The 10,311-nt window shown below is 39.6% G+C and overlaps 1 protein-coding gene across 1 annotated transcript; it reads right to left on the reverse strand.

Annotated features, from left to right (window-relative positions):
• Positions 1-269: 269 nt before the first annotated feature.
• On the reverse strand, positions 270-10,196 carry CHCHD4 (coiled-coil-helix-coiled-coil-helix domain containing 4). The gene is made up of 3 exons (XM_032994889.2): positions 9,973-10,196; positions 7,904-8,002; positions 270-1,456 (listed from the first exon to the last, which is right to left on the reverse strand). The coding sequence occupies exons 1-3, from the start codon at positions 9,992-9,994 to the stop codon at positions 1,161-1,163; spliced, it is 417 nt and encodes a 138-aa protein (XP_032850780.1). The 5' UTR covers positions 9,995-10,196; the 3' UTR covers positions 270-1,160.
• Between the last annotated feature and the right edge of the window lie 115 nt (positions 10,197-10,311).

Raw genomic sequence — 10,311 nt, forward strand, 5'->3', positions numbered from 1 at the left:
TTTTTCACATATTTTAAAAGCTGTTCAGGCCCTCTGTCATGCTGGTTCATGATCCAGTCTACTATAGCTACTGAAAATGCTTTACATTTTGTATGCCTTCCTGCTTGGGGCTGGGGAGAGAAGAATGGGACAAGAAGAAAAATCTGACAAGCTGGAGCAACTGAACTTCACAACCCCAAAACCTATTCAAAGTCTGCTTACAGGCAGAAGAGTGATCTCAAATCCAAGCAGTGTTAAGAAAAAAAAACACACCACAAAGACACAGGAGCTTTCAATGAAGGTAAAAAGTATTTGCTTTTTAATATGCACTTAAGTCACAGTATCTGTTTTGTGATCATTACACCAGGTAACATTTTCATTGCATTCTCAAACTATTTTACAAGAGCCTGTCTACACACTGACGGAGCAGGTACTAACTAAAGGAACCCAAAAGCTGGTTTCAGATCAAAACTAAAGCCAGTGACAAACAATCTTTCCATTCACCTTTATCAATTGTTGCACAACACACCGTTTTTGAAAATGCAAAAGCCATCACAAGTCAATGAAATCAAAGGAGATACACATTTCAACATTCTTCTGGTCATCCTTACCTGCTGCCAGTAGTAAAATGCAATCATAATCCAGTAAAACCATTTGAAATTATTTTATAAATTCTAGATTTAGGCCATTTTCAATGTCCTGTATCACTCTGGCAAAAAAAAAAAAAAAAAAAAAAAAACAAAAAACTTTAAAGAAAAACAATCATTTAATGCAATTTCTATTACTAGAACAGAATACATTAAAAAAAAAGAGCAGCTATTGATCGGAACACACTGAAATGAAGACAGACATGGTGTGCTAGTGGAATTTTAGTGGAAAGCTATATATTTAAAAGACACTATTCAAGTCAAAACTCAAGGAGAACTTGAGGATGAAGAACAGCTGTTAAAGTACTAAACTGTGTCTGATAGCAGGCTACACAGTACATACATATACTCATTCTTTTTGCAGTATTTATTTGCAAGGTTGTAGCACTGAGATTTGTCCTTCAGCAATTAAATTATTTACTACAATACAGTGTATAGAACAACGGTGAAACATTTCTTGACAACTCAGACATACTGCAAAAGTCCATGTCTCTAAAAATGAGAAATGGAGACAACAGCCTCCTTGCATCTTCATTAGCTAGATCCCTTCTCCTCTTTGGCAGCAGAAGCCTCCATAGAAGTAGCTTCCAAATCTTTGCTTGACTTCTCTTTTTCTTCATTTTCATCTTCTTGAGGGTAAAGATCTGGGTATTTTTGCATGCATTCCTGCATGGCACGGAATTGGTCCACACAGTCTGATCCCTTTATTTCTTCTGTGCTATAGTGGAAACAAGAAAAGGCTGACTTGAACTGTTCCCCACAGGGACCACTAGCCATTCCACCCAGACATGGGCAATTCCAATTGATATCTCCATTGGGCAATATCAATCCTGAACAAACAAGAGAGAAGAAAAGTTAAACGCTCCTTCCAAAAATTGATTTCATTTAGTGAAAGCTGCTAGGTTGGAGGTATAAGTTGAAATACTAAGAATGCCATATCAGTTCTGTAGCTTCAAGGGTGCTAAACGCGCCTCACTTCTTGGCCAGTCTTTCTATCTCTGATCTGTATGATCCTTCACTGGGCACAAGTGAGATCAGTTCTACATCCATGCCTGAATTAAGTCTTTCTCCCTGGACTACAGGCCACTGAGAATATTCTAAGGAATCTGCAGAAAAGATCAGAACGTAGTCAAGCCAGACTCTGTCAGGGGAAGAAGCAAGCCTTAAAATCGTGTCATACTAGTAATAACAATTTAATTCCAGTCTAGAATTCTTTTAAATCAAGTTGGATAGATCATCATAGAATGGTTTGGGTTGGAAAGGATCTTAAAGATCACCTAGCTCCCCCTCCTCTGCCATGGGCAGGGACACTTTCCACTAGACCAGGCTGCTCAAAGCCTGTCCAACCTGGCCATGAACCCTTCCAGGGAGGGGGCAGCCACAGCTTCTCTGGGCACCCTGTGCCAGTGCCTCACCACCCTCATAGTGCATTTTTCTTCTTGTTTTAAATGAACTCTGGAATACTAACCCACAACTTTCCCCCTTAAAATCTGAACTGGAAAACCAGGATTACAAAAATGAAAATCAGTTTATTTGTAAAACACAGATTAAGTCACATGCCACAGAACACAGAGAATAGTGAGAGCATGCCAGCCTGGCTGGTTCCCAGACACCAAGCTGCACTTTCGATCACAAATGAAAGTGAGTTAGGTCTCATTTTAGACTCAAACTGGAACAGCTGTAAATTTCTGCTCTGGAACAGTTAAAGTCATCACAGAAATACTTCAGTGATGGAATAGCAAGGTGAAGACTTAAATGGGCATGAATTCTTTGAGACATCAACCTATTTGCACAACGAAGTTCAAGCAGCAAGCCAGAAAATTCATTTCCTCTAAGTTTTAGAAAACCTTTAAACAGTCAGTTGCCTAAAATACTCCCACAAAATTCGATAAACCTACTTATTGCCTTTGTGCTGTGGGATCATGAAGTTCCAGATGTATGTTTCACTCCCACTAGCAACTCCTTGGACTCTAGGCCACAATATCATGAAACTTATGTACTGGTACACCAAAAGCAGCTCAATCATATTTATTACTATATTAAAAGGAATGAAAGGAAAATTTTACTCTTATTTGCAACCCATCAATGACGTGCTCCAACTCAGTCAATGCAGTTCAGCAGAAAATTACACTGAGTCAGTCAAATCTCAGTGTTGATCAGTCTCCTTTTCATTATAGAAAGCAACAGCCTCCTTAGCACGATTTATTCAACTATGATAATAGCTTCGTTTTTCATAGATCATGCTTTATTCAGCAAGACAGTTTTGTCAACTATCTGTAATAATCAGAGTACTGAGAAGATATACCTAGTACAGTGCATCATGGAATCACTAGCTGCCTGGAGGAAGAGCAGAACTTCTGAGACAAGGAAATGGAAGGCTGGTGCCAGATTCCATATTGTCAAGGATGACATAAAGCAGAAAGATGTTGATCATACACTAGAAGAAACATGGCTTGCTTTGTAAACTAGGTTTTGAAATCCTATATTACTCTTCACTAACATCAACCAGTCATTTTAAATAGTCATTTTTCTAATACTTCAAAAAGAAAAAATACATTAAGAGCCTTGAAATGTTCCTGAAGACACACCACATCAATAAAAATAATTGTAAAATAATTCTCTTGAAATAAATTGTTCCTTTTAGAACCATATTCTTGTATATCACATGAGCACTGATTTGCAGCTATTTGATCACTGAAATAGCATCAGCTTTGGATGTCAGATGCACAGAAACCATAATTAAAAAAAAAAAAAAACAAACAAAACCAACAAAAAAACAGATAAAGGCAAGCATTTCCTCACTGATAATTACAGCAGAATGCACACTTCTATGAGTAAGTGTATCAGCTAGCTTAGAACACAAAACGGAAACAGATTTCATCCATCACTTCCTAAATCGCAAGTCTGCAGTAGACAGGATAACTATTTTTCATTAAAATTTTTATTAAACTTCTTTCAAATGCAGCTTGAACCTCATTGATCCAGTAGGTCATAATCTACTTGAGCCTGCAGTTGGGAAAGAAACAAACAACCCTGTTTACATCATAGCAGAACAAGGCTTGCGTTAGCAATTAACTGCTGACATCACACAACCTAATCTCTCTTAGCTCATGGGATCTGTTAATGTCATGGATGAAATAAGGCCCATCTGCCTTTATATCAACTCTTGCCTTTGTGTGAGCTGTAATGAAGTCCCACTGTTGTTTTGAGAAAAGTTTCTTCTCTGTTATATGACAAACATTCCAATAACAAGTTTATCTGCCAATGATTCACAAGGTAAGATGACAGGTACATAGGAAGCAGGATTGAAAGGGACATCATCAGTCATAAAAACAGTCCTGTACATCTGAGCATTCATCAGGTTCGTTCTTAAAAGAATTAGGGTTTTTGCTTCATCAGTCCTCTATGGAAACCATTTCAAAATTGTCTCTAAAATAAGATGACAGGAACAAGTCTGAAAAAACAGAGAAGGGAGAAGGCAGCAACAACCTGTGTCTGAGGTGCAATTCCATAAGGCCTTTTAGCCAACTGTCACAGCTGTAATGCTAATAAGAATTATTTATCATGCACAAAACTCACCAGTGTCTTCTTCATATAAACCTAATAAAATAAGAAATTATTCTGATGGAAGCAAAGATCTCAATGAAAACTAGAGATCTTTCACATTTAAATTCCTCCATCTGCAACACATGAGACCAGAAGCAAGCTTTACAGTGAGAATACTATTTCAAAACTGCTGCAAATTAATTCTTAATTTGTTTTCATCAGTCACAGCTGTTAAAAGGCACATCTCAGTGAACTCTGAGATACACTGCAATATGAAATGTTAACTCGAACCTACTCTAGTTTGTCTGTCTTCCTGTTTCACATGGCTTCATTGCTTTCAAAGTTTTTGGCTTAAAGTGAGCCATTAACATTTTGCCTACCAAAATCTCATAACTGATAGAAATAAAAAATACTATGCAATTTTATTTTCTCCCAAGGGAAACAGAGCACAAGTTTTCCTGAATGATCTACTAAGGTAGACTGCTCAAAAACTAAGGTCTATTAATGACTGATGCAAGATAAGAACTATCAAAAAATACCAAACTACATGTTTATCTTGAGTATGAAATAGGCCCCTACCTAAAACCAATTCCTTAAATAAAAGTTTCAGCTGTAATAGAAAACAATACAGATTATGGTATATTTATATAATAAATCTATTCTTTCCCAGATATGACTGTTCTGTGCATAGCACAGCAGAAAAGATGAAAAGAGTCATTATAGTTAATTATACCACAGAAGTTGAACACTGGAAGCCAAGTCTTCTATTCAAAGTAGAAGCTAAATTAGAAAAGCCTGTATGTTACTTTATGTACAGCAAAGCCCTTTCCAATTTTCTTTTAAATAAAAACCACACGAGCCAGAGCTTCTGTACTTCCAACATATTCCAAAACATTTTGCCCATATGTCTTTCCTGCCCACAAATTTCACTCTCATTAGATGCAGCTACATTCTGTGATGTCAATTGTTTCTTGGTCTTGATCTGATGTCTTGTAGCCTGAGATTGTTCAAGCGAGAAGTTTTCAGAGAACCCTTAAAAACACGGCAGTAACTTACCACATGCTAAGGAAAACAAAATAAAACAAAAGCTCCCAACACAAACTTATTAACAATATATAAACAGTTTCTAATTTTGAATCACACAGACACACATTTTCACTGTAAGGGGTCCCTCACAACTAGCTTCTGGCTTCCTTTGTTTTCTTCCCTGCTCTATAGTTTAGGAAGCAAGTGATCTAACATGCTACAAATGCAGGACTGCTAGGAAAAAAACCACCTCCTCCTCACCATGGCCATTCTGTATCCAGCAAAATACACATAAGAGGAATCAATTAATATGGCATTTAAACTCGGAGGAAGTGGCTCTTTTAATTTTGGCTAATTTATTACCCAAATATATGGCACAAGACTATACAGTTGTGATATACATACAACCAGAAAAATAGTAATTTGAGGTGAAGGGGTGGGTCGTGAGACAGAAGGAAGAGGATCCTCTCTTTAGAGGTACCAAGAGAATTGTTTTCTATGTTCACATTCCAAGCCTTTGTAGTATGTGTCTCTATTATGCTAGATCTGAGACAGGCACCCTTTCCTTTCCCCTTACAAGCCTGTGTCAAAAATAGATGTTTAGTTATAGGATCAATATGCATCCACATGTTGTCACTAGACAGACACCTTTTACTAACAGAATATTTAATTATCACCAAAGACCATGAATAACTATAAGGGAGAAGATAGGTGAACTTTAAACAACCACGTGTAACATCAATACAGACTGCATATATGAATTTACTTAGCTGAACAAGTCACTTTATTTAGCTGTACACTACACAAGGTGACTTAACAATTCAGTGAATGATAAAAATCTCCAAGGGTTTGTATGTTCTCCAGATGTGATATCTAGAAAAAAGTATCTTTCTTTGCTTTATTTTGCAAGCAGTCTCCAGTTTTTCAAAGGAAACTGAAATCCACAGAAAAGAGGCAGTTAACTCTTCAGTTAACAGACCAATAATGGATTTTAAATTTGCCTGAGACAGGAGTTAAAAACTCTGATTTTGTTTCACTTCTACATAGCATACTGACAGGAGAAAATACTCTTAAAAATGACCTCTCCTCAGACATTGTTTTCCACCCTAAGGATGGACTACTTTACATGAATCATCTGTAGGTTCCATCTTCCACCCTGGAATGGCAGTAATAGATGTGCCACGCAGCTTTTACTGCCTGTAGGGGTCTCTGACATCTTTAGGGGCTGAAGCACCATTCCCATATTGAAGATGATGACAAATCCCAAAGCATAGACTGTTTTCACCAAACAGGCAGTAGCCAGTGAAACAACCTACCTGAAAATAGAAGGTAGAAGAATTCCTGGAAGATACCAAACTGCCATTTTTAAACACTCTTCTGAAATTGAAATTCTCTCATTGTTCGTATTTGGGTCATTATAAAACTGAACGGACTTATCACTGATGAGGAGCAAAACTTTTAGATAGAACTACTGACTACATATAGTTGTAATGAAGCCAAGATAGGTAGCTAAATGTAAAATAATTTCAACACAAATTTATGTATGAAAAAAAGTTATTTTCATGACATAGGAAGATACAGTTCAAATGAAACCACACACCGTATCAGTTAACAAAGCAACCCCCTGTGCTCCAGCCGCTAAACTGTGAAGTACTGCCCTCTAAAGGTCACACAGCCCCTTGCATAACTTTTAGTTTCTAACAATTTCAAAAAGAATGAAGCATTTACTTCAACCTTAGCTGAGTTGAAAGCAATGAGATCACTTCACACAAAGAGGCTAAAAGACCTCTAAGCATAAAGACAATTAGAAAAAAAAAAAAGTCCAAATTCACAGATGTTATTGACAATTTATTAACCTAGGGCAGAATTTATTTAATCATCAGGATCAGATTATTTAACTTACCCATTAGAAATAACCTAAAATATGCTCTGTGCAATCAGAATATTACAAGTCTTGATCTCAGAAATATTTTTCTCTCTTCAATCTCCACTTGCAGGCTAGATCTACCTCATAGAAGAACTGTAAACTTTAATTTACATCGTTTCAAGGCAGGATGTCTACAGTTGAAAACAGTAATTTGAACTTACCTGTCATGTGCCATTGAAAGACATCACTACCAGTTATTGATTGTTCTGCTACTATTATAGTACAGGATTAGTCAGATATAATTTATATTAAATTGAATATTCAGAGATCACCAAATTAGGCAATTTCAGAGGCACATAGGTAGGTGAGCCTCCTATCAATGACAGTGGTATGTAATTCACTTCAGCTTCTCTGAAAAATGCACTTTGTCATTTAAAACAGTGGAAAAAACAACCACAGTTTTCACTGATTAAGCTCTAACTTTGTTAATAAAAGAAAGGAAGGAAAAGTTTTTTCTGGATATCTCTGACTACTAACCAAAACTACAAGCCATCAACTGATGTATTTGAACAGGCCATTCCGAATAATCATTAAAAGTGCAGAAGAAAAACCCACTGTAAGGAAAGTATGTAATTTGTGATGTCCTAATTTGGAAGTTAAAACTGCCAAGAATTTGGGTGTTTATCTACTGAATAACCAGCTGTTCTCAGTCTTTAAAAATGAATGAATAATTTGTTCTTACTTCATGTAAGGTGTGTTTTCTGTTGCACTTGTTTTTTAAGACTGTTAGAATATAAATGATGTATCACTCCTTACTTCCCTTCTGCTTACTACTGACCTTGTTCTTCATAAGGGTCATCCGGGTCATCTGCAACCAGCTCAGCACTGCTTGGTGTCTCATGGTCCTCCTTGGTCGCAAATATAATTCTGTCTTTTCCTATCATATAGGAGACAACAAGCAAAAGTTCAGAGAAAGCTGAGACAGGAGTCATTTACAAAGCTGCTGAACACCATAAGGTAATGAGATATTCAACATGATGTATTAATGTTAATAGAAAATTAATTCAGTTGTACTTTTCAATCACCTTCAGTTAGAATAGTTGTTGGTTCAGAGGAACACATATGAAACTGAAATTCTATTCTGCTAAAGTTCCAGTTTTCACAACATACTGTAATGGCTGCAGATCACAGTGCAGTTCATTGAACTGTGAAGTTAAAAAGCTGTTACAAAACAATCTCAAACTACTCCCTTACCAGGACTAACCTGGATGAAGGGATTGGGCCAAAAAAAGGAAGAGTGAAAGAAAAACTACACTAAATGACAGTCAAGTGTTCAATGGGATACTTATTAATAACAGTACTCTTCATTAAAGACTGTAATATTTTACAGTAATTATCTGAACTAAATACTGAACACCACCTTAACAGAGTAGAACCAACTATATTGAAAGGTGCAGTGAATATTACCAAGGACAAAAAAACAGCACAGTGTACTTCCTGCTCTTGTGCCACTCTTGATTTGACAAAGAGATTCTACAGCTGGGGGGGGGGGGGGAGGGGGGGGGCGATGTTCCACTGGAAGCCTGAGTTTTCTATAAAAAACAGAGGCAGGTACAAGCAGATACAAACAGCTAGCTGAAACTCCTCTGAACATGCAACTGAGTAACTGAGTATTCACTGAGTGGAAAAAGAATGGTAAGTTTCTCAAGAACTTCCTTTCATTCTCCAAATTCATAAAGGTCACTACAGTGCCTTAGCATGTTATAAATTAGTATCTTATTGCCCCTCAATGTGACCTCAACTGCAGATGTTCAGTAACCTCCTTTACTTTGCTCAGTAACCAATATACATTTAAACATGTCTGAGAAACAGATAAATCTAACCCTTTTTAAGAGGGAAACAGCCTTCCATCAACTCGAGTTGTATTTCAGTAAACTTTATAATGTAGAATGTCCAGTCATTTTGTATATAAAAGAAATTAGAAACAAAGGAACTCTAATCCCTGACGTTGTAATTTTGTAGGATGCCATAAAAACAATTTCTAGATCTTGCAAAGATCCAAGATGTTGTTAAAATAAATAAATGAAAAACAAAGCAAAGAGGTCTATAGGTCATGACTACCACACCAGTTTATAATCAGCATTTAGTGTGACAAAGTTTGTAACTTTAAAATGGCATTTAGAACATCAGAATGGCTTTTTTCCAGTTTGAAATTTTACATTTAGTCACTTTACATTATTTAAGGGGGGGGTGGGAAATATATCCCCCTGGATACGAAGTGGTCAAGCCTCATAAATACCACAACCCGTAATACTTTGTATGGATAAAGAAATGTAAAGCTCGCAGTTTACCCACCCTGTCCATCTACCATGTTTTCCCTAAAAAGGTAAAAAAAAACACCTCTGGCCACTTGAGCTAAGCTGGTAGAAGCTCAACCTACGGGAGGGCACCATTCCACGCCACGGCCGGGAGGGCACCGCATACCTCAGCCACTCCACCGCAAACCGGGCGAGCTAAAAGAAGAGCCCCGAGGGGCACACGCGCTCAGCCCTGGCCGCCTCACGGGGATGTTTCAACGAGCCAGCGGCACTTTCCCTCCCCGCCGCCGGGACGCGCGTCCCGCACACCGCCCCGCAGCGCAGGCCGGCCCCTAGGCCTCCCGGCCAACGGCCCCACCGCGGCTTCCCGCCTCCCGTGAGGAGAAAGGTCCGAGGAGGAAGGCGAGGCAGCCCTCCCACCGCCGCGGGCAGCTTTCGCGCCTCTCCTCCCCTCAGGCTGCAGCTCCCTTTTCACGGACTGAGGTTGATCGGGCACCCGTCCCGCGTCTCCCCCAACCCGCAACCGCCTCAGGGCCAGCCCGCCCGGCCCATCCCGGCGGCGTGACATTGGGAGGACAGCCGGGCGCACCTTCTTGCCTGCAGTAGGACATGGCGGAGCCGCCCGCTGCCTTCCTCCGTCGCGCCCACACGGACTCGCCCCGCCGCCCTCTTCGCTCCTCCTCTAGCACCGCCACAGCAACGGGCAGCGGCGCCGCTGCTTCACGCTTGTGACCTCCCGCGCCCGGAAGCACCTTCCCTGCCCGCCGGCCGCCGCTGACGCGTGTCCGGCCGCCCGCGGCCCGAGAGCCAGCGCAGAGCAGCCTGCGCTGCGGAGCTGGACTACATCTCCCAGCCTGCCCCGCGCCCGGCGGGGAGAAGGTGCATGACCCAGGCGGGGACTACGCATCCCGGCATGCACTGCGGGGGA

This window comes from Tyto alba, unplaced genomic scaffold (genome assembly GCF_018691265.1).
Source record: "Tyto alba isolate M040663 unplaced genomic scaffold, T.alba_DEE_v4.0 Super-Scaffold_3, whole genome shotgun sequence".
NCBI classification, from domain to species: domain Eukaryota; kingdom Metazoa; phylum Chordata; class Aves; order Strigiformes; family Tytonidae; genus Tyto; species Tyto alba.

Coding starts and splice junctions, on each gene's coding strand:
- CHCHD4 (XM_032994889.2), bottom strand. CDS start 9,994: ATGTCCTACTGCAGGCAAGAAG. Junction 8,003..9,972: donor GTCCTACTGCAGGCAAGAAG/GTGCGCCCGGCT, acceptor CCTATATGATAG/GAAAAGACAGAATTATATTT. Junction 1,457..7,903: donor TGACCCTTATGAAGAACAAG/GTCAGTAGTAAG, acceptor TTGTTTGTTCAG/GATTGATATTGCCCAATGGA.